At 36.7% G+C, this 25,072-nt stretch overlaps 1 protein-coding gene across 8 annotated transcripts in view; it reads right to left on the bottom strand.

Moving 5' to 3' along the window:
• Slc20a2 (solute carrier family 20 member 2) overlaps positions 1-25,072 on the bottom strand; it is a 103,591-nt gene that overhangs the window by 37,943 nt on the left and 40,576 nt on the right. For all 8 annotated transcript variants that reach the window (XM_058578895.1, XM_046443081.2, XM_046443079.2 and 5 more), the window contains 3 exons: positions 8,297-8,849; positions 3,591-3,731; positions 2,266-2,351 (listed from right to left, as the gene is read on the bottom strand). In XM_058578895.1, coding sequence (XP_058434878.1) covers positions 2,266-2,351; positions 3,591-3,731; positions 8,297-8,585 — 516 coding nt within the window. In that variant the 5' untranslated portion in view covers positions 8,586-8,849. The remainder of the gene's footprint in view (positions 1-2,265; positions 2,352-3,590; positions 3,732-8,296; positions 8,850-25,072) is intronic.

Genomic DNA, 25,072 nt, shown 5'->3' with positions numbered 1-25,072 from the left:
CATGTCCTTGATATGCTGGGATGGCTCAAGCATAAGAGTATGCTATGGGTGTCCTCCCTGGTCCCCATAGAATATGTTCCAAGATCCTCAGTAGAGGCCTGAAACTGAGGGCGGTACCCAATCCCCATGTACTGTTTTTCCTGTACATACATACCTGTAATAGAGTTCAACTTATAAATAAGGCAAGTAAGATTAACAATAATAACTACTAATAAAATAGAACAATCACAAAAATTCAATGAAAACTTATACGAATGTGCTCTCTCAAAATATTTATTATACTCATCCTGTGATGATGTGAGATAATATAATGCTTACATAATGAGATGGAGTGAGGTGAATGATGTAGGCATGGTGACATAGCATTAGGTTTGTACCTAAGAGTTACTTGAATACAAGCATTATGATACTGCCACAATAGAACTGATCACTGAAATGGCTAAATGACTAGTGGGCAGGTAATATACACAGAATGGATATACTAGAAAAAGGATGATTCACATCCTAGCTAAAATGGGAGCAGGGTGGTGGGAAATTTTATCACAATACTCAAATTGGCATGCAATGTAAAGCTTCTGAATTATTTATTTTGGGAATTTTCCAATTAATATTTTCAGACAATGGTTGGTCATGGGTAGCTAAAACAATAGAAAGCAAAACTATAAAAAAAGGAAGACTACAGTGCAACACAAAAAGGTGCTTTATTGCTTACAAAAACATTGTAACGATTCAACCAAGATGTCCAAGAAGAGATGAGCAGTTTTTTAAAAATGTGTCTCTTCCACAAAATAGAAGATATCTAGCCATAAAAAGGATGAAATCCTGTCATTTGTGGTTATTATGGATGGAACTGAAGGATGTTATGTTAAGTGAAATAAGCCAGGCACAGAAAAAAAAAAAAAAAAACATTGTAAGTTCTTACTCATTTGTGGAAGCTGTGAGAGTTAATAACCAAACTAGAAAGTAGAATGGAGGCCACCAGAGGGCAGGAAGGAGGCAGGAAGGAGGAATAGAGATGGTGGATAATGAGTACCAAAATATAGTTCAATGGGGGAAGTAACTTGCTATAGTTTGGATACTGAATAGCTCCTAAAGGCCCATGTGTTTGGTCCCCAGCACATGGCACTAATGGGAGGTGATGGAACTTTCAGGAGGTGGAGCCTAGAGGAAGAATTTAGGTCAGTGGGGGTATGCATCTAAAGGGAATATTAGGACCCTGGTCCTTATTCTTCCTCTCTTTTTGCTTCCCCAATCACAATAGAGTGAATAGGTTTCATTCATTGTGCTCCCTGCCATGATGCACTGGGTCTTCATGGGCCCAAAGCAACAGGATCAAGTGACAATGGACTCAAACCTCTGAAACTATGAGCCAAAATAAACCTTTCCTCCCTATAAGTTGTTTATCTCAGGTACTTTGTCACAGTGACAGCTGACTAACATATAATTCTAATGTTATATAGCACAAAAGGTTAATATAGTCTATATCAATTCATTTTATACATTTCAAAATAACTAGAGGAGAATAGTTTGAAGGTCCCCAATACATAGAAATAATAAAATGTGAGGACATGGAAATGCTAATTTTTCTGATTTGATCATTATATATTGGATCTATCAAACTGTACCCCACAAATAAGTATAAACATTATATGTGTATTTTAAAAATGAAATATAAAAAAGAAACATATTGCAATAACCCTTTGATAGTCAAATTAAAAAATGACAACTGAGTTTCTCTCCAGAATACTAATCTAAATTCTAATCTTATTTTATTTTTCAGAAAAAATGCACACCATGTAGGCATATTTTCTTTTTTTGCATCTTTCCCTCAAATTAAGTTAGTATCTCAATCTTGATATCTCCATTTTTAAAAAATAGGAAAATATCTTTAGGAAATCTCCAGATGTTTTTAATGACAATCAATTTCAAAATCTTAATATCTCATTCTATTCTGCTTAACATTCAGGAAATAATTACCTTTCTTTTTTAAGGTCTGAGCACAATTCCTGGGAGTATTAACTAATGAACTAAATCAAAATTCCCCAAAACAATACTGGAGGTGCTACTTTCTGGGGGATTCATTGGATACTCGACCTTGGCTCATTCTGGCCACTTAAGATAATGTCAGACTAACTCTGGAGTGCTGTACCTTAACAATGAAAATATACAATTCTCCCTCATACCCCCTTCTCACTATCAATTTCTATTGATAGTGAGCCAAAATTAGTCCTAAAATTTAATAAAAACAAAACCAGCCTCACTTACCTTTTTTAAGATGAACATTCTGATCAGTACAAACAGCACGCCAGACATGAAACCAGACAACAGTGGAGATATAAACCAAGAGGCAACTAAATGATTAAAAAAGAGTCTAATGAATGTTAAAATTCATACATGATTGTGGTCATATTTTTATAATACGACACTGTATATAACAATATAGGTTATATACAGTAATAAATATCACCAGAATAGTTTACTCAACTCAGAACCCAGCAAGCCCTCCTGACTCTGTATATTGCTTCATTCAGACACAAAGTGGCACATAACAGATTACACTATCAGCTCAGTGGAGTAGCTGTCCCCCAAGCACTAGCCTCAGAAGACAGATTCCTTTGATTCCCACTGAGCCCTTTCACCTGCAGGTCCTGTACTTGTTCCAACAGTAAGGTTTTTTTTTTTTTTTTTTCCTAAAGGTTTCCACCTTCCATTAGATTCCTAGCTCTGGTGGCACACTGAAACTATCTGGGGAGTTTTTAAAAACCACTTATGCTCTTAACTCTACTTCCAAAAATTTGATTGATCTGAAAGGTTTGGAATGAGGTCTGGGTGGTATTTTAAAATCACTTTTCTAGGTAGTTCTAAAGTGTAGCTAATTGATGACCACTCAGATATAAGGTAATTTTCCTGGTGGCTTGTGTTTCTGATGGGCAGCTCAGAGACCTGATTAACCTGGTGATTCTGGTAGAAGAATGAGCAACACAGAGGATGGCGATGGGGCAAAAGAGCCTTTTTCACTATGGGTGGGTTGATGTGCATGAGGTTGAGTGGATTTACCTTGTGTAAAAAGCATAGCCAGGAAATAAACTGTTACTACTCTTGGAATGAGTGTTGGCCTGTTTTGGTCCCTGCTCAGCACACCTATAACCTCCAAGGAACACTACAATGCTTCCTCCCTAGGGGGCAGACTGGACAATGTCTTGACTGCAGGGAGGTTAATAACACTGGCTTCATTTGCCTTCCCATAACCATGAGCTCCTGGATTCAATGCCATTTTCTTTACTTCCGGCCTAGTCTTTCTCTGACCTTTAGATAGACTTCAATCAAATAAATTTCTGCCTGGGAAGAACAAATAAATATTGATTTTCAAAGCTGAATGACAATGTAAAATTTTAAAAGAATGGAGTTTAAAACTGTCTAACAGTTCACAATCTCCTTTAACAGAAATTCTAAGGGGGAAAGCATTACTCATACCATACAGGTCTTCTAAATCTTAACATTTGAAGGAAAAATATAAAGTAACTTGTAATAAAACTTACTCTAGAAAAGGTAAACTTTCCTTCTTATAGGTAAAAGAAAATGGCAATTACCAATCTTGACAAGTTCCATCCACTGCACACCTTTTGTACCAATTGCAACAAGTGAGAATCCTATGGTTGAACCAACAATGCAATGAGTTCCTGAGATTGGAAGTCTCAGGAAGGATGCAATCAGCTGCCAAACAGCTGAACCTGTGAATTGAAAGATAAAAATGAAATAAAATCAGACACATAGTACAGTCTTAGCCACCAAGGTAAGAAGTCCAAATTATTATTCTCTATAACAACATTTCCCTGAGTTTAATTTTCTTTTCTTTTTTTAAAAAATATTTTTTAGTTGTCAATGGATCTTTTATTTTATTTATTTATATGTGGTGCTGAGGATTGAACCCAGGGTCTCACACATGCCAGACAAGTGCTCTACCACTGAGCTACAACTCCAGCCCCCCGAGCTTAATTTTCTATGGATTACTTTTTTATAAAGTGCTGAGGACCAGACAAAAATTGCTCAATTACCTTGAAGGAAGGACTATCCCTTCTTCAACATGGAAGAGATTATGACGACTATGTATTTAAAGACAAGTCTCCTGATGCCAGTTATCACTTGCCTTTGTCATGTGAGGGTGAATATGCCAATGATGAACTTGTTTTGGCGTGAAGTTTGGTCAAAATCAGCAAGAGATTAAAGACTCTACCACACATAGAAAGATAAGAAAGGCAACACACTGGGGAAAAGTTTTGTTACAGTTATGCCTTGTAGTCACATTATGAGGAGTGCTAAATATTGTCTATGCCACATTAGTCTGTAAAAGAGTGGAAATTACCACATTAAACATTTTTTTTCTCTCTCATATGAAAAATAACTGTGATATTTAACCCAGAGTTGGGCGTCTGCTTTCAGATCCTGCTTGGTGTGTTTGGGAGCCCTTACTGTAGCTTTGTGTTCTTTCCTTCCATTCCACCACTTTCCTAGGCTTAAATGTTTTTCTAGGCTACAGTTCACTTGAGATATTTTCATAAGCAGATCAGATTTTGCAGTGAGTATTAAAAGCATCAGCTGGGAGAGATCGCTTTCAGAAGCAGTTGTTGAAAAGCCTGTACAGAACTGTACAGGAATCAAGAGTCTGGCAGATAAGCTGGGTACATTATTAATCCCAAATGTTAATTCTGGAAGCCTAGTTGCTTGGCAGCAGCAGCACCTTTAAGCGGACCCCTGGCATTTTCTTCAAAGACATTCAAGTTACAGAAGGGTCATTTATGGCTGCACAGGTCCCAGTTTGTGAGGCAACATGGACAGCTGCTCCAGTGAGGGCCAGGCGTGCTGACCTTTGAGCTGAGGCTGGCTGTGACCCTGTGTCTACCCCTGAATCATGTGTTGGGAGAAGAAGGGGCCAGCTTTGTGCTGCCAAGCTGGTAGCAGGCTCCATGGCAGCACCTAGGCTTCCCTGAGGACAATTCCTTAAGCTTCATATCTGAGCCCTGGATTCTGCAGGGACTAAGTTGTTCTAAAAATAAAGCTAGAGTTCGGAGCATGTTTCATAGCCAGAACCATTACTTAAATCTAGGGATGTAAGAGAATGGTATAAACTCACCCCACTGCATTCAGACAAGATTTTCCTTCCTGAAAACTGCTTTCCTTTCTCTGGCTGACTTTGTAATATATGTCCTGGAGGAGAGTTTGTAAGGAAAGGTAAGGGGGTGGGAACTGCCTGCAAGGGGATGAAGGAAAAAAAGAGAGAGAGAGAGTGGGGAAGAATAAAGGAACAGCTGTAAGGAGGGGCAAACAGAGACAGGACTGGCTCGGGGACCTGGTAGTGAGCAGGGGCCTCCTAAACCTTAGGAATAGCTGAAGGTAAATGGAATTACATTCACATCCAGGGGGAAAGAGAGATTTTTAATGTAAGATAATAATATCCTACAAAGAGGAATGGGATTAACTATGGGATAAAGTGTAAGAAAGCCTAGGGAAAAGGGGGAGTCAGGCATCTTTGAGGCAGTAGGCTCCTGCAAAGATGAAAGAAATGGCAAAGGTTGAGGGTCACAGTGGAGATAGGCATGGGTGAAAGCGGTGCACAGAGTAGAAACAGGAGGTGAAGGATAAGCAGGGACTGGGCAGGGCTTGGCAGCCCTGGATGCTGAGTGGCTATAAGGGGTCTGTATGCTTCTTATGGCGGTTGAAGGAAATAGTTTGTGCCAACATGGGTATTGCTATGAGAAGAATTCTCAGTAGGTATTGGCAACAGTTGGTGGTTTCATACAAAGTGGATAGATAATTGCTTTAGATCTGAGTGTCAGAAGATAACTTATTCAGAAAGTTGAGGGGCACCAACAATTTCTTCTACCAACCAACCCAACTCTAACACAACTCTATCAGAAAAAACAGAGGCCCATGGATGGGGGGAGAATTTACTAAGGAAAAAAAGAGAACATCATAGAACAGAATAAAAGGTCAGGGAGAGAGAGGGAGAAGAAAAAACTGAAGGAAGAATTTAAAAAGAGGAAGACTAGAAGAATCTGGACTTCTGAACAAAATTAGCTTTGGTTTTGGCCAATAATAATTACACTACCATCTTAAATTTACACAGCTCCTCTGCAAGGAGGTCCACTTTTAAATTCTACGTAATTCATATAAACTCCCCCAACCCCAAATACAGGCTTTGAGATTCAACTAACCACACATGAAAAAAAAAAAAAAATGAAAAGAAAGACAGAGAAACCAAAGCAAACAATCATATTATTGAAGCAAAACCTCAAATTGCTTTGGTAAACCCAAATTCTAGTTGAGGTAAGTATCCTTCATTCTTTCAGAAAAGAGCCAAGGCCAGGGGTGGGAAAAATGAAAAATTGGACAAGTTATATTGACTATACAAAAAATTAGTAGTGACATAAAGCTCAGTTCACAAAACTTTCTAACTTAAGTCCTCAGTGTAGCCTCAGTAACTAATAATCTCTTTAATAAACACAACCATTGCTCAAAAATTTCCTCACAAGAAGAAAAAATTCAGTTACCACTGAATTTTGTCAGTGTTTCTATTTCTCCCATATTTTCAATGCATCTTGTCCACATTATCTTGTTGAGAAAAATCTCAAATTCAGCTTGATATGATTAAATCTTAGATATTTATCATAACTACCAAGGATGAATTTTACAAATAATGGTTATTTTTCTAAGGGAATTTCAAATATATCTGACTGCTGAGAAATACTTGTTCAGTGAAGGTAAATAAAATTCAATAATTAAAATAGTGGTTGGAATTAAAGCAATCTAGAAACTTACATCTTTACAATACAAAATGTTGAGAAATAAGAACCTCTTAGCTTACTGTGTTTTTAATATTGAACATCTTAGTATATCAGTCTGTTTCTGTCAGATGCCTTCAATGACTTCTAAAAGTAACTTGTTATAAAGAAAGATAGTGGGTGACCTTCAATATGGCAAGTAATCTCCACATTCTAGGTGCATAAGGAATGCTAGTGACACCATAAATAACTAGGGACCTGTGGAATGTGGCTGTGTTCTTGGTACACCAGCATCTTACCTCCTACTGCAGGACTCTTCCTACAAAAGGATATGTCCTGTTGAAAGCAGAAGGTGGTGGAATTCCTCTCTAACCCTCTTCTCCCTAACCAAATTACCCGTATAGATCAGCTGTCTGCTGTGACGTCATCTCTACCTAGAGGCAAGCAGAGAAAGAGTCCTGTCAGCTGCACTTAGTGTATTCCTGCCTGGACTTTTCTTTAAATTGCAAGGAAGTGTCCCCATAGTGTTTCAAGGCTACGGTCACTGTGGGCAAGGGAGAAATCACATTGACCAACCAGTTTATTTGCACATCAACACAGTTCACTCAGCTCAATTCTTTCCTTCATCTAGACAACTGAAAACTACAAATAAAAGGCCATAGTATACGCAGGTGACATACAAATTATGTTTTGGCCAGAAAAACCCACACACGTATCAAAAGTTGTTCCCAGTGGTAGAAGCAGAAAATCAAAACAAGAGCCAAAAAAAAAAAAAAAGACCAGAACTGCTTGAAATGTAACCACTTAAATTCATTTGGTAATGGCACTAGAACTTAAATGAAGAACACAAGAGTTAAAATAATAAATATTATCTGTTTAATTTTTGGTTCTGAGAATTCAACCCAGGGCCTTGTGCATACTAAACATGTATTCTGCCACTGAGCTACATTCTCACTCAGCCCCATGAGTGTTGGTTTTGTTGCTGTTGTTTGTTTTCCCAATGCTGGGGATGGAAGCCAGGGCCTTGCCCATGATAGGCAAGTGCTCTACCAATGAGCCACACCTCTAGCCCTCTAATTTATATATGCATATATTTTTTGACAGTCACATTTCAAAACGCTACATCCTAAGTAAAACCATAAATCAACCTTCAAGGAAATTTCATAGGTAAACTTTGAAAACACATTTAGATAATATTATTTCTTTCATAACTTTTAAATAACTCCAAAACAATGAAGAGCTACTCTATATTTTTCAACTTTGTGAGAAGTATTCACCTATATGAAATTTATTGTAACCATCAAGACTGCTAATAATTTGAGAAAATAAATGCTTCAAAAAATCACAACCAAATTAAATGCAGAAAGTGAGAAGCAATCGAATTGTAAATATGAAACATCAGATCAGTTTTTGAAAAGTTAAACCAAAAATCACACTTATGGATATGGAGAGAGTTGTAGTAGGGAAATAGGCCAGTGGACACATCACTCATTGGTGTAAAGACTTATGCTACTTACCAACCATTGCGCTAACTTCCCCAGCCATAAGTGTTTCTACGGTATCGTTGTATAGGTTCACGTCAATGATACCTTTTCGAATAGTCTCTCCTACTTTGGCCCCCAGCAACACAGAGCCGGTGGTTTCAAATATTGAAGCCAAAATGCATGCCTGCTTCAAGGTCACCACACCAGAGCCTACGGCAGTACCGAATGAATTGGCAACATCATTTGCACCAACAGAAAATGCCAAGATGAAAGCTATAATAAAACCCAAAATGACCATCCACAAATACTCATCCATGGCCATTTTGGAAAATAGGCTTCGGGTACTTTTCTTTCGCAGAAATATTTTAAATAAACAAAGCTTGAGGTTATAAACTTCGTAAGGCCGAGAGTTCTTGTAAACAGTGAGTTTGCTCTGGAAAGTGCTGGACAGTGTTAGAGTCTGAACAAACTGCTAACTGCTGGTTTTCAAACTACTGTCAGTACAGTTCATTTGGTTGTGTTCAGTCAGCAGTAAAACACATTCCATATTTTTTCTCCCAATCTGGGAAAGCTGTGATGTCTCCTCCTGTAACAAGAAAGAAAACAAAAGAAATCAATTACCCTAAGCAACATGTAACAGTATAACAGTTTGTTCTTTCAGAAATAAATGTTTTAAGCCTGCTAATGGGATCTAACTTTGGCATGTGACAGATCTAACCATAAAGCAATTCAAGGAAGATTATAATTAGACTCCCTCCGCCCATACCGACCAACAAATAAAACATTAAAAAAAAATAAAGCTGGATTCTACATTGTCAGAGGTTGAAGCATGCTTAATAATTATAGGCTGACAGTAAGCCCTACTAGGTTAAGTTTTTATATGCAATTTGAAAAACACATTTGGTCATTATTTTCAGTGAGTTGCAATTGCCTCAAGTGAGCAAAAGATCAAGAAATGAAATGTTAAGGTAGTTCTTCAAATATGTGGAATGGGCCTAGTTCCTTAGAACAGTGATAATCAACTCTGATCCTGTGACACCACAGAGTGTGGCTAATTATCTACCTGCACATGTAGGTACAGGGAATAAGCCCTTCATGCTATAAGTACACCATGCATTTGTCTAAAAGAAAGTCTATAAGCTATGGCTTAAGGTCATGCATACAGAGGGTGATGAAGGTGGGAACTAAAAGGCCTCTGAGGAGGAACATAGAAGACTAGAGAATGAAGTAGTCTATTAAAGCATGAGTCAGACCAAGTCACTATTCTGCTACTTCCCATCTCAGAGGAAAAGCCAGAGGCCTCACCCCGAACTGACTTCGACTCTTATCTACCTTCTCACTCTGGCTCCTTGCTATTCCTTGAAAACCTCAGGGCTTTTGTACCTGATGATCCCTCTGCCAGGAAAAATACTACCCTTTGACAGCTGCACAGCTCACTCCTCATTCCATTTAGGTGTCTGCTCAAATGTCACCATCCAGAGAGGCATTCCCTGACCTTAGAAAGGAGCAGCCCCTCCCACCTGCCATTATTCATCCCTTTTACCCTACTATTTTTCTTTCTCTACTTATCACCTGACTCATTGATTCATTCATTCTTGTTGCACTGTGTTCTCCCAACACAGGGATTTTTATTCACTGCTGAATCTCCAGTACATAGACGAGTGCCTGGTGTGGGGGTGATCCATAATCAATTTGTTGAATAAATGAAGAAGCTATTAAACGAATACTTACTCCTGCTTTGAGGAAGGACAGAAGATGCTACAAAATATATCTGTGCAGTAAAAATGTCTCTAAATGCTTCCTAACTACAGTATTCTGTTGCTATAGAGTCAAAGTACCAAACCCGTGTATTTTCTCTGAAAGGTGTTAGATGTATGGAATGGTACTAGCACAGTGTATTTCCTCATAAATATTTACTAAATTGCACTGAATGAATTAGGCTTATCTACAATGTCATACAGAATATAATACTTTGATCAATCAACTGTAAGTTATTTATGGGGAAAAAGCAGGACATAAATTTTTATATATATTGTGATTATGGCAATGCTAATAATGTACAATAAAAAACGAAAAGATGGCCTGGGGATGTAGCTCAGTAGTAGAGTACTTGCCTAGCATGTGCAAGACCCTAGGTTTGATCCCCAGCACTGCAGGGAAACAAATAACACACACACACACTAAAATCCACCAAAATGTGAGTTTGAGTAGTAGTGTGATAGATGATTTTTTTCCCCTTTCCTTCCTGAACTGTATATTGTGGATACAGAATGTTCAAATGAGAATAATATATAATAATAAGGGTCAACAAACATATTTAGTATTATCTATGTATACAAAGTTGTAGGCACACAATTAAACAGAAATGTACACTGATAAATCTTATCATTTTCTAAGAATTTTAGCCTATGCAATTCTGAAGATTCAGATTCTAAGTGAGAGAATGAAAAGACCACTCTGAAGCAAAAGACAATATTCTACTGAAAGACATTTATTAATATTATAGGCACATTAAATCTATAAATAAAAATCAAGGGGCTGGGGCTTTAGCTCATGGTAGAGTAATTGCCTAGCACATGTGAGGCATTGGGTTCGATCCTCAGAACCACATATAAATAAATAAATTAATTAAACAAAGGTATTGTGTCCATGTACAATTTTAAGATAGATAACAATTTTTTGTACACTAAAAAATATATTTAAAAAAATGAAAATCAAAATATTTGGAGCCAATGTTATCTATCTTAAAATTTAAACAAATTCTTGATGAAATCTTATTTGTCAGACAAGACTGCCAAAAGGGACATAAGAACAACATTCAGAGGTGGAATGGGGACAGGAAAGATGGTGGAATGAGATGGACATCATTACCCTAGGTAATGTACACATGTGTGACTGCACATATGGTGCGATGCTACATCGTGTACAACCAGAGAAATGAAAAGTTGTGCTGCAACTGTGTACAATGAATCAAAATTCATTCTGCTGTCATATATACCTAATTAGAATAAATAACTAAAAAAGAATAAAAAATCAACAATTACCTAACATTACATCTCAAAACCCTAGAAAAAGAATTTTTAAAAAAAGAACAACATTCAGCAAATATTTATTGGGAATTTCCTTTGGGCTAGTCACTAGGAATACAGTAAAAAAGAACTGATGTGGTTCTGGCACATGAGGGGATTTCAGTTCAGTGAATCCGGTGAAGGAAGCAGACACTAATCAAATAATCATGTAAGTGTGACTACATGCTTCAGTGACAAGGGTTATGAAGGAAGGACACATGACAATCAAGTGTCATAAGAGCAAACTGGGGCATGACCTTATCTGAGGACAGGAAAGGCTTACCAGATATCTACAGATAGTGGGAATTAATTCTGGGACTAGGGGAAGTGTTTATTCCAGACAACTCTCAAGGTAGGAAGGAGAAGAGACTGGAGGCAGGCCAGGGAGAGGGAAACCATGATGAAAATTGAGGTGGGTCACATGAAAGACAGTGGCCACCATGCAAACAATTTGACTACCAATATGGGTTTGAATTGGAGATGGGGCTCACATAATCAGACTTAGCATTTTTTAAAGATCATTCTGGGTGCAGCATAGACAATGGACTGACAGAAGACAAGCATGAATGTGGTGAGACTAATCATGAGCCTACTACATGGTTCAGGCATGAGATGAGGAATCCTGGACCAGAGTGGTGATGGTGATAGATGAAGGGAAGAAAAGTAAAATTCAACAGGACATGATGATGGTTTGCATACAGGGGTCGAAAAAGGTTAGATGCTACTGACATATGGAACTAGACTGAAAAATAACTCAGTGGGTTTTTTTTCTTTTTTACCTTTTGTGTTATTTTCAGTTTTACTTTTTAGTGTTAAGATAGGCTTTGACCACAGAACATTTCTTATGGATGTGCCACACTTAGAGGTAAATCATGAGCACAGAAAAGAAGAGTATACACCAGAGCAGCTGTGTCCTTTGCCCAGTTTTGCTCGGGAAGGTTATTAGTCATCTTTATGTTACCATTGTAATCATTTCAGCCTGGAGATTGCCTTTCCTACTTAGATAATCTTAGACTACTCATTTCCACAACTGTGTTTATGTTTCTTAATTTGGCTTTTCTCTCTCACATTCATAATCCAAGCTAACCAGACTGAGTCCAATAAGCATCAGGTTGAGAAAGGCTTGCCGCTTTTTTTTTTTTTTTTTGGTAACCTAAATGATTTCTATATCTTAAATGTTCTATACTTAAACTTATAAGGCTCATTTTTGTTAACCAACACTTTGATTTTTCTCCCTTTTCTCCTTAATTTTTTTATCAAACTTGAGCAAAATTTAAAAAATGCTTAAATAATTACAGAATCTGTTGGATAGAAAAAGATGGCAATGCTGCTGAATGGAGCCACAGGAGGGCCAGAGGATACTTTGCATAGGGCCCAAACCTTAACTGCCTAGAATGTAGAAGGCCAAATTCAGGATGAATGAGGTCTGATCAGGTATGATATATGAGAGTACTGTCTGTTTGAAAGTAGGATTTGAAGGTAGATATCAAAAATCAGTGGGGAAACATTGACACATTCAATAAGATGATGTTGAGATAACTGTAAATGACTGACTATTTGGAAGGGAAAAAAAAAATAGATCCCTACCTCACACCAAAAATAAAAGATTTAAATGTAAAAGTCAAAACCTGAGAAGAATCAGAAAAAAAGAACAATATTTACTTAATATTGGAGTGGGGAAGACTAGACATAGCATAAAGGTAGTTAATAGAAGGAATCAATACACTAGAGTTCATAAAAATTATGTAGATGTGAGAGAGGGAGGTCTCAAGTGTGGAAATAGCACGGAGAAATGCCATCTCTCTTTCCACAGCAATGACTTTCGACAAGGGGGCAGTACTGTTTAGAATTTTCAGCTAATGCTCTGGCTCTTTCTAACACCCCTACAAGGTCTTTTCTGGAAAAGGTCAACAGTACTACATCAAAACATGAAAAATGATTGGAACAAGCTTCTTAACTCTCTCTTACCCTGACTATGAAAGCCTCCTACATGGCTGAGATTTGTAGGCATGAATATTACAAGACACTCTTCAATTTTCAAATGCCACAGACTTCTTCCATTTGAGGAACAAGAATCTTTAAAGTATTTTCCAACTATTCCAAGAGGCACGGAAGGGTTTCTTAAGTCCCATCTCCCAGACTTGTAATATGTCAACAAGTTCCTCCCTTTCTTTCCTCAGCATCTTCTGTGCTTCAGCTGCCTCCCACCACCCTGTTCCTTTATCTATGCACCAGCTCCACTCTTTCACCAGGCCCAATGAGGCCACTTGGCAGGACTCAAGTTAAGTATTAGATTATGTATTGTTTGTGACAATGGAGATCAAGTCCAGGGCTTCGTGCAAGCTAGCTAAGCTTTCTATCACTGAGCTGTGCCACACCACTGCCTGGATTCTCTCTTTGTAATTTCTATCAGCATCAGTTGCATCTGTACCTAATATACTCTCATTCACACAATTAAGAGCAGGAATGCTGAATAATTGTGACATTTAACACATCTATGCAAAATGAAGTTTGGGTAGAAGGGTCTCTGCTCTGGAATGCTGTCAAAGCTAACATATGAGGAAATTTGCAGTTTTAAAGGATTAGTCCATAGTCAACCTCCTTTCCATTGTGTTTGCTCCTGGTCTGTGAAGAATTTTTACCTGAGATTTCGTGGGCTACACTCAGACCAAGATTTCCCCCCAAAATTAGGTTACACATGCAGAGAACTCTGGCTCAGAAGCAATTTTCCAGTTTCCTCTCTTAAAGCCCAAAGGGTCTCATACCTACTCTCCAAAAAATGTAAAATCCATCTTCATGGACGCTAAGGTAAAATCTTGAATTCTGACACTTAGGTAGAAATATCAATGTACAGATATCTCTTTAGTAGTGATATACAATCTAATGATTGTTGCACAATAGGGACTTGGATTCCTCAGATGTGAAAATGACTAGCATTTCCTAATTCTGAAGATTTACTTTTAGAATCTTATTATTTGTAGAATAAAACATAGGAAAAATATTTCTTTTTAACATTTAGTATGTACATCTTGCCATACGGAGTTTCTAGTTAACAACATTATAATACCTGAATAGCTCATGAAAACTTCCACTTTATGCTTTCAAATTTTTGAAAATAATTTAAAATGTAATAGTGTATTCATGATAGAAAATATTGAGCTTCACATATTCACAATAACAAAAATTGAAACCTTGCTGAAACTTTCCATGACCACCTTTAAACAGCATATTTACAAATATGCAGAGCAGTCAAGGAGAACACAGGAGCCTGAAGAAAAGGAGATGATATTTTGACTGAGGCAGAAGCAGGGAATAAAGAAAGGAAGGGAGGAGTAGGAAGGTAGAGAGGAGAAAGGAGGCGGGATGGAGGGAGAGAGGAAAGAGAAGCAAAGTCCATCAAAAGAAAAGGCAAGACAATCAAGCCAAATGTTAGCTCAGGCTTATAGCATAGGGAATGCAACAACTATGGATCCACACAATAGAAGCAGGAAGAAGGCAGGTTTACTCAATGAGGATAAAGAGCATGAACATGGAGCCCAAGAATAAAGATGGAAGACATCTAACATGAAGGAGGTACAGACTTAAAACTGGAAAAGGAATTGCAAAGGCAGTTTGCTAATCTGTTGTGGCTTCCCTTCTGAGACTAAAAAAAAGGGGGGATCTTTTTTCCCCCTACATGGAGAAGGGGACTTTCAGTATGAGCTCTGAGTCCATTTCTGTCCAGCCAGCTACTGGCTACACCACCCCGAGCAAGACACCTAAATGACCCTCTGAAAATTGGAGGTAATAAACTATAACTTTTGGTTATGCACAACCTAGAAGTGATAACATAGTTGACTGCTGCTACCATTAGCAGATAAAGCCCTGACAGCTCAAAAGTCAGGATCTTTGAGGTCTGATCCTATCTCTGCTGTTAACTAGCAGTTGATCTTGGATAACTCACAAATGTGTTCTGAATCCAGTTTCATCATCTGCAAAATGGGAATGATGGCGACATGTATTTTACAGAACTGTGAAGAGCAAAGCTAGTTATATAAAAATGTTTTATAAGTTGTGGTGAGCCCCAAGCAACTCGAAGTAATTGATATCACTTAGACAAAGGACAAATAACAAGGTTCCAAAACACTTCTAGAAGGATCTTTCTTTCAATCTCTTTGCTCCCCATCCCATCCGGTAGACATGTGGGTGTACCAAGTCACCTCCCTCTGGTCCTGCTCTTCTTCCTCAATGTACAAATCCTGGCCTTATCTTTGGTTAGAATGACACACATTATAAGAGATAGAAGCTTTTTTGAGGGGCAGAAGGTGAAGAAGTAGAGATTAAAAACAATAAAAAATTTCAAAAAGATAAAACCCCATTGGAAGATAAGTTGATAGTTTCTTATAAAGGGTATTCTGACCACATAACCCAGTCATCTCCTCCTGAGGTATATTTACCCAAAAGAAATGAGACTACTTGTCTACAAGGAATTTTTTATCTAAATCCTGAGGATGGTGGTGTTTTCAAATGAAAACAGTATAATGAAACTAGGAAGTGATGTACTTGTTTGACATTCATCAAACCTTGATGACACTAGTTCTTGTTTTGAGAGTTCAGCTTTCTTGGCCTAAGTAGGGGGGTAGGGTATAAGAAGGAAAGGGTGAAAGGAAGAGCCCATGGGATAAGGAAAGGGCAATAAAGAGAGTGGATAACAAAGAAAGCTGCAGGGCCTTCAACCCTGGGAACTGTCAAGATCAGAAGATATCTTCAGTGTTTGTCAAAACTCATGAAACTATACCCTTAAATTGGTAAACTTAATATTGTCTATAAAATTCAATAAAACTGATTAGAAAACAATACTGGTCAAAAAAAGTAACATTTGCTTTTGATATTTTTCTTTTCTATATTGCAAGCATTGCCCCTATCTCAAGTCCCTCAGGATGTTATATAAATTATATAGTTAAAAGAAAGAAAGAATAGTTCTCATATTCAATGAAAAGGGGACTCTTCCATTGAGACATATAAAACTTGCCAGTTCAACTAGGGTTCAGGGACAGGTTATTACATCATGTTTAAAACAATGACAGAGAAAAGCAAAGAGCAAGTACAGATCAATTAGAGGAGATGTTGAGGCAGCAATGCAAACATGAAGTTCCACAGGAAAAGATTAAAGATGTAACTCTTCCAAAGTTAAATATGAGAAACAGGTCTGCTGCTTTCAGGCCACTGACCTTCTCCAATCAATGATTTTGTACTTTCTTAGAGAAAAGTTTCCTGTGAAAACAAGTCTCCCAAATGACTTATAAAGTATCTAAAAGGTATAAACCCATTTATTGTCATTCACATTTAAGGCAAATGTAAAAATTAGCTGGAAATCATTCCCATAGGAGGATCCACAGATTGAAGACATTTTAAATCTGGACTTGTAGGTACTTATACTGAGAGCTTCAAGGAAGTTAAACAAAGTTTGAATATGAGCAACTCATAATAAAATTGTCACTTTGGTCTGTAATTCATATCAACTCTAAAATAAGTTCTATAAAGTTATCAATAATGTATCTGCAGTATTACATTCTGTAATACCATCACCCATGAGGACAGTTGAGAATGATTTAGACAGTTCTAAGAAATAGTATGTATTCTCATGTAGGAAATGGTTCTTGTAAACTTGTCCGGCTGTGTCAGATATGTGGCAATTTCAGTACTCTATCTTGAATAAGGAGTATCCAGATAACATATGGGTGTGTTTTATGACATTAATCTCAAATGGAGATAAACTAGTTTGAAATATGGGCATATATAGTTGTAAAAAGATGTTTTTTTACAATGTCATTTATTATAATCATGAAAAAGAGGAAGCTATCTAACTGTCCCTAGACAGGGGAGTGGCTGGGAAAATAGTGGCAACTTCTAAAAATGAAATATTATATATTTACAAAAATGATGCAACTTGAGAGTTTTTCATGACATTGGCACATGCTAATGCTAAGTAAAAAATGAGTATACAAAATTATATGTGGCCATAAGATCTCAAGTATGCTTAATAACTAGCAATAAGACCTTAAAGAACCATGCCCAGGGTTGACAAACAAATTTTTTTTTCTTTTATTTCAGGTGCTAGGGATTGAACCCAGGGCCTCACACTTACTAGACAAGTACTCTACCACAGAGCCACATCTTTAGCTGCATCCCGCCCCCCCCCCCTATTTTTTACTATGAGCAATTACCACTTTTATCATTGGAAGACCTTCCAGTACACTAAAAAGGAAAGTACATTTCTAAAAAAATTTAGGAATGTATCACTAAAGTATGCTTAGATTTCTTTAATAAACAAAATGAATTTATCATGAATCTATCCAGATTTTTGGCCTGGGGCTCTCAATAATTTTTTTTCATGCTTACTACCTATAATGTAAGATATAAAACACATCATATTTGTTCCTTCATTTAGCTGTTTTTCTCTTTTCTCTTTTGTTCTGGGGGCTGAGTACTTGGTAAAAAGGTCTCTGGATGGCCCTATAGCCTTCTTGTACATTCTGGTTTGCAGGATGCTTAAGGTACCTACTCAGTCACATTTGATACTTCTCTCAAGATTTCCCTTCATCTTTCTTCTCCTTCTCTTGAGGTTTGGCCATCACAACTGAACAGAATTTAAAAATGTCCTCATGGTGCCAAGTACTTTGCAGTCTTCTTTTTTATTTTTTACTGAAACAGTATTTCAAGCAGCAACCTACAATTACCCTTTTATTCCTGTTTTAGTTCAAAGAATTATAAAATCAGAGAACATTTGACTTTGAGGGTACTTTAGAAAATATCTAGTCCAATTTTGGTCATTTGAAAGATGTGACAGTCCTAAGTCAGAGTAAGTTTAAACAATGAGTTCCTAAACCCACTGTCTAGTCATGGTAGAAGGAACTCAAATGAAAACAGTATAATGAAACTAGGAAGTGATGTACTTGTTTGACATTCATCAAACCTTGATGACACTAGTTCTTGTTTTGAGAGTTGAGCTTTCTTGTCCTAAGTGGGGGGTGGGGTATAAGAAGGAAAGGGTGAAAGGAAGAGCCCATGGGATAAGGAAAGGGCAATAAAGAGAGTGGATAACAAAGAAAGCTGCAGGGCCTTCATCCCTGGGAACTGTCAAGATCAGAAGATATCTTCAAGTCCTGTCCAACTCTATTATCCTACACCAACAAGAGACCACAGGATCTGGAAGAGGCGTTTTAGCCTGAAACTGAGAACCACAGGATTGTCCTGCAGGGAGAGGGGCTGGAAATTTTTGACCGTTTCTTAAGCAGGGCAATCGACAGACTTCATGAATTTATGGAACATGAACTAACTTATTTTGGTGCTCCATCTAAAGTTTCCACTTGACCTGCAGGGGTCAGGCCTTCTGTAGCCTTTCTTCTCTCCAGCTTCATTCCTGCTGTATTCACTCCCTCCTACATTTTTCTCATTCTGACATTTAAATTTCTTTCCAGCTCATAAAGCTTTTGTATTATTTAGATGTTTTCCACATAGCCTTTGCTCTCTGGGAGTGTTATTATACAAGTCTATTAAGTAAATATATTTTTAAAGGATAAAGAAATAACCAGCAAAAATAATTAAAATGAGATAAAGTTCAAGGAGTTAAGAGTGATTTGGTCTAAAAAAGAAAAGATTTAGAAGGTACTACATGACTCCCACGGAAAATATTTTTAAAAAGTTGACAGACTGCCTCAGGAAGGGTGGGGGCCATTTCCTTGGTGATGTTCTAGTGGAATTGAATGGCTATATGGTAGGTTACTGTAAACAAGCTTAAGTATTTGCATTTTAAATTTATAATTCAATGAGCCCATGGAAAAATATTATAAGGAAATATATTTCAGCCACTCAACTCTGAGCACGTAACACAAGGAAGCAGTCTTTCCTGTAATAAAAAAGACTGAACCAGGTGCTGTGGTACATGCCTATAATCCCAGAAACTGAGGCAGGAGAATCACAAATTGGAGGAGGCCAACCTGGGCAAGACCTTGTCTCAAAATAAAAAATTAAAAGGCTGGGGACATAACTCAGTCGTAAAGTACCTCTGGGTTCAATCCCCAGTACCAAGAAAAAAGAAAGAAGAGGAAAGAAGACTGCATTTGGGTAGGAGGAAAAAAATTATAACCAAATGAGCTGTTGCACTCTGAAATTAGTTCCCATTGAAAATGTGGAATTGACTACAATTGAGGTTTTTAAATGGATTATTACCTTGCTAGACTGTTTTAGGTACAATGCTGCTTTCAAGCAAAGGACAAGAATGACTAGCTGAGTTTTATATACTTATTCCCACTCTAAGATAGAAAAGTCTTCTAAACATTCCTCCCTTTCACCCTTTCTTGTACTCCCTCTAGATAGATTCCCCTGAGGTTCTAAGGTTTTTCCTTTTTCACTAATAACCAAAAATAGGTTGATTTTCACAAGCAAATCATTTATCATATGAAACTTTTATCAACTGGCAAACCCAGGATCCCGTGTTCCAATTCTGTGCCCTTAAGTATTTGGTGGTTGGGCTAAGTTCCAAGAGCTATATTAGGGAAATACTTTCCTTTCAGCCAGTTTGAAATGGAACCATGAATGTAAATAGATATCCTGGTTCTTACATATTTATTTACTAATTTTTTCTGATTATTTTGGGGCTCAATCAAAACAGGGATTGTACTTATCAAAACCTTGATTTCCTGATACTACTACATAGTTTTTCTATAAATATACAATATTAATATGAATAGTTGATAAATGATTTTTATCTTAACTATTTTCCATGCTCAACTTACAGCCCCATATTTCTTGTTCCATCCAGAGATTCTTAAGCAATAGTTTATAAGCAGAAGAAAAAGCAACAGAGTACAGATAATTATTAAATGGATTTACCCAGCCTCTTCCATTGTGCTATGTAGGAGAATGTCCAATTCTCAGAAGTGCTTCATTGGAAGTGTGGAAACTTGATTCAACTCCACCAATAATTTGTCAAATTAACAGGGTAATCAAGTTAAACAAGACAAAAATTCACAGAATTGCTCATTTGATTAATAACTCAGGTAGAAATTTAGTAGTTCTATGGATTTCTTCCACAGAGACTACCTAAATTGGAATCTTTTTACTAAATCAAGAAACCATAAGCTTTTTTTTTAAAATGTTACCATCAAAGAACCATGGAAATAGCTAAAATAACATAAAAGAGATAAGAGATCATAAAATTTCTTTGAAAACCATTTCTTCATTCTGAGAACACTGGCTTGCTCCTTTTGTATGATCAAGAACTGGCTCCCTTACCCTCTATTTTCTTCAGACAACATGGAGCAAGGGAGGATGCTCTGATATAAATAGAAAGACACTTCTTATAATAACCAGAACGCAACCAGACATAGTTCCTCTTTCATAATATTTTACACAAGCTCAAAAAAGGAAGAAAAATGTGTAATTATTCTATCTTTTATCATTACCTGTTTACTTCTAACAAAGCTTTGGTATCTTTTCGGGAGTGGCAGGGAGGGGAATTCAAATCACTGTCTACTGTCACTTCTTTTCAGCATGATAGCAATGGCTTCTCTCAGTTTTTATTCAGGAATGTTTTTATTTTGTCTTCACTTTTGAAAAATAGCTTTGTGGGAGATGGTTTCTTTCAGCACTTTCACTATGTCATCTCGCTACCTTCTGGCTTTACTGTTTCAAGAGATGACAGTGTTTAAACCTTATTGGAATTCCACTGTATTTGACAGTCATTTTTCTCTTGCTGCTTTCAAGATTTCCTTTTTTGGTCTTTAAATCTTCTGACTACAATGAGTCTGAATGTAGATGTCTTTGTGTTTATCCTAATTGGAGTATGTTAAACTTCTTGGATTAGTATTTTTTCATAAAATTTGAAAAGTTAAAATATTTAAATTATTTTTTCTGCCCCCTTTTCCTAGTACTCTCATTGGTGCACCAATGGTGGCCCACATTTCTCTGTGGCTCTACTCATTTTTCTTTATTCTTTAGCTCTTCAGACTGTATAATCTTTTGTTCTGTCATCAAGTTTGCTGAATTTTCTGCCAACTCAAGTTTACTGCTCAACCTTTCTAGTAAATTTTTCATTTCAGTTAGTATACTTTTCAACTCCTGAATTTCCTTATTTTTAAAACATTTCTTTTAAATACTGGTGAAACACAGAGCATAAAATTTACTATCTTAACAGCATTTAAGTGTACATACAGTTCAGTAGCATTAAAACCATTGACACTGTTGTGCAAACATCACCACCATTCATCCATAGAACTCTTCATTTGTAAAACTAAATGTACCCACTGAACTACCTCTCCTTCTCTCACCCCATGGTAACCAATATTTTATTTTCTGTCTCTACAAATCTCCCTACCTAAGTACTTCACAGAAGTAGAATCCTAACAGTATTTGTCCTTTGGCTACTAGTTATTTCACTTAGCATATCTTGAGAGTTCATCCATGTTGTAGCCTGTATTGGAATTTCCTTCTCTTTTAAGACTATTATGTTTAATACATTACAAAATATAGTATATTCAATAATTTAAATTTATAATAATGCATATGTATGTATAATATACACATATTTCATTATATGTGTAGCTCACATTTGGTTTATCAATTCATTCATCAATGGGTTGCTTTGTCTTTTGGCTGTTGTGAATAATACTGCTATTAAAATTGGTATAAAAATATTTCTTTGATACCATGCTTTTTGTTCTTTCAGATATATATCCAGAGGTGGAACTGCTGGATCATCTGTTATTTATATTTTCTATTTTTTGAGAAATTTTCATTCCGTTTTCCACAGCAACTTCACTATTCATTATTTCCCAACAACGGTGTATAGTATTCCAAATTCTCCATATCCTTGTTAACATATGTTATTTTTCATCAGTTTTCTTTTTTCCTGTATATAGTAGCAATTCTAATGGGAATAAGGTGATATCACATTGTGGCTTTGGTTTTCATTTCCTTAGTGATCAGTGATGTTGAACATCTTTAATATGCTTGTTGGCCATTTTTAGATTTTTTTATTTGTTTGTTTGATCATGAAATTCATTTGGAAAAATAAGAGACCCAGAATAGCCAAAATAATCCATATCGAGAAAAGTAAAGCAGGAGGCATCACAATATCAGACCTTAAATTATACTACAGAGCTATAGTAACAAAAACAGCATGGTATTGGCACCAAAACAGACATCATAGGAAGGGGATAGGAAGGGCAGCAGAATACAACAGACATTAGTATGGTGGTATGTATAAACATGGCTGTATAACAAATGTGATCCTGCAATCTGTACACGTGGGAATAATAAGAATTCATACCCCATTTGAAACAAATGTATATGATAAGTCAAGATCAATGTAATGTTTTGAGCAACTAATAAATTTCTGATGTTTAAAAAAAATACCAATGATACAGAATAAAAAACACAGATATAAACACATATAAATAGTTATCTCATACTAGACTAAGGCACCAAAAGCCTACATTAGAGAAAAGATAGCCTCTTCAACAAATGGTACCAGGAAAACTGGAAATCCATATGTAGAAAAATGAAATTAAGCCCCTATGTTTCACCCTGGTTGTACCCAACCTCCCATTCAACTCAACATGGATCAGGGACCTAGGCATTAGACCAGAGACCCTGCCCTAGTAGAAGAAAATGTAGGCCCAACTCTCCATTTGTAGATCTTATTTGGACAGATGTCTATTCAACTCCTTTGCCCATTTTAAAATCAGGTTTTTCTTAATTTATGTTGAGTTATAGGATTTTTTAAATCTATTCTGGATATGAACCCCTTATCCAATATATGATTTATAAATATTATCTCCTATTCTGTAGGTTGGCTTTTCACTCTATTGTATCCTTTGATGTTCAGAAGTTTTAAATTCTCTTATGGGCCAATATTTTTACTTTTATCATCTGTTCTTTTGGTATCATAGCTCCACTGGTTCCTTTTTAAAAAATAATTTCTACCTCTTTATAAAAATATTCTTTATTTGATGAGCCACTACTAACCTACCTTCTTTTAATTCCTTAAACATTATTTCCTGTAGTCTATTTACAACAGCTAATCTGAAATCTTTGTCTGCAAAGTTCAGTATATGGGCCTTTCAAAAGCAACCTCTATTGCCTATCCCTTTTCCTTGTGTATGTTATACTATCCAGTTTCTTTAAATTTTGATTTTTTTTTTCCCTAAAAACTGACCCTTTCAGATAGTATGCTATACCAACTCTGGTTAATTTCCCCCTTGTTTTTATATTTTATTCTGGCTCTTTAGGGATCACCCAATGGACAGCATAAGCCATTTATTAGTCAAAGGTTAGCTTAAACCTCTTTAACCAATTACATTTTCATGCAATATCATGGGTGTGGGGCTTAAAGACTGCCTTAACAGCTCAGGGAGTAAGGGGTGGAAGGGACATCTGAAAACAAATGGCAGCACAAGGTATTCTTCAGGGAGTTAAAATTTCTCTGTATCCTGCCTACAGTGATGGTCATAAAAATCTCTGCATCTGTAAAATCTCAAGATATACACCAGAAAAAGTGACTTTTACTGCATGTAAATTAAACAGAAAAAGTGACCAGGATTTGCCTTTAGAAAAGCATACATTTACACCTGTACTGCTCTTCCACAGATGGATCCAATCTAATCACAGGAGTTCCTAGAAGCTGACCTCTTAATATTTAGTGGAGAGATAAAAAATAAAGTCTTTCTTATTATACCATTGCCTTCTCAGAACAAAATAAAATTTAAGCTTCGAAGAAGATCATTTTAATACTTAATGTAATATGATAATGTCAAGTTCTTATGCCTGATCAAAAGAAGTTTCTTCTAGATCACGCTTTGAGTCATTTTTCTTCAAATAAAAATTCTAGGTTTACTTAATTAGAACTGACAAGTCTGACAGAGCCTGAAGACATTACAACTTAAAAATCAGGGGAAACCCAAACAAAGGTTAAAAAAAAAAAAAAAAAAGTAGAGATGGCCAAAATTAGGCCTGACAGAAAGAGGCACATGGCTGGATACGCACTGTACTAAGTCCCTAGGGATACTTCACTTTTCCCAGCAGACTAAGGCACAAAGTGACAGAGCTTCCCAGTGGTGCTCTATTCCTGTGCCAGCTGCCACTTTAATTTCAAGTCAGGTCTAATGCAACACTCTTTTTTTTTGTTTTGTTTTATTATTAGGGACTGAACTCAGGGGCACTCAGCCACTGACACATTCCCAGCCCTATTTTGTATTTTATTTTATTGTATTGTATTGTATTTAGAGACAGTGTCTCACTGGCTTTGAATTCATGATCCTCCTGCCTCTGCCTCCTGAGCCACAGGGATTACAGGTGTGCATCATAATGCCCAGCTTACCACAACACTCTTAAAAAACAACAACAACAACTTTGTAATAGATGAGTTCATCTATAACTCCTAACCACTTCACTGTGTTAACTACATTCATATCACATTTGTTTTAGTAAAGGCAAAAACAAATAAAACAAAAGATGAATGAAGAAGCAAGCAAAAACAAAAAGAAGAAAATACATTTAACTCACATCTTTAAACTGAGGTCCATTCTCCTCTTCCTCTTACAAGAGGCAGCATCTTGCCCTTGATGGCCATTAGTTTTCCTACCTTCTCTGTAGATGCTAACAATATTTTTTATATGCTCTATCCCTTTTAAGGACACAAAGAGACATATTTTGCTGGGCACAGTGGCGCATGTCTGTAATCCCAGTGGCTCAGGAGGCT

Source organism: Marmota monax, unplaced genomic scaffold (genome assembly GCF_021218885.2).
Source record: "Marmota monax isolate L192 unplaced genomic scaffold, Marmota_monax_Labrador192_F-V1.1 WCK01_AAM20220418_F8-fsc00252, whole genome shotgun sequence".
Lineage (NCBI taxonomy): Eukaryota > Metazoa > Chordata > Mammalia > Rodentia > Sciuridae > Marmota > Marmota monax.
The sequence above is the reverse complement of the archived record's forward strand: the minus strand, read 5'-3'. Positions and strand labels throughout refer to the sequence as shown.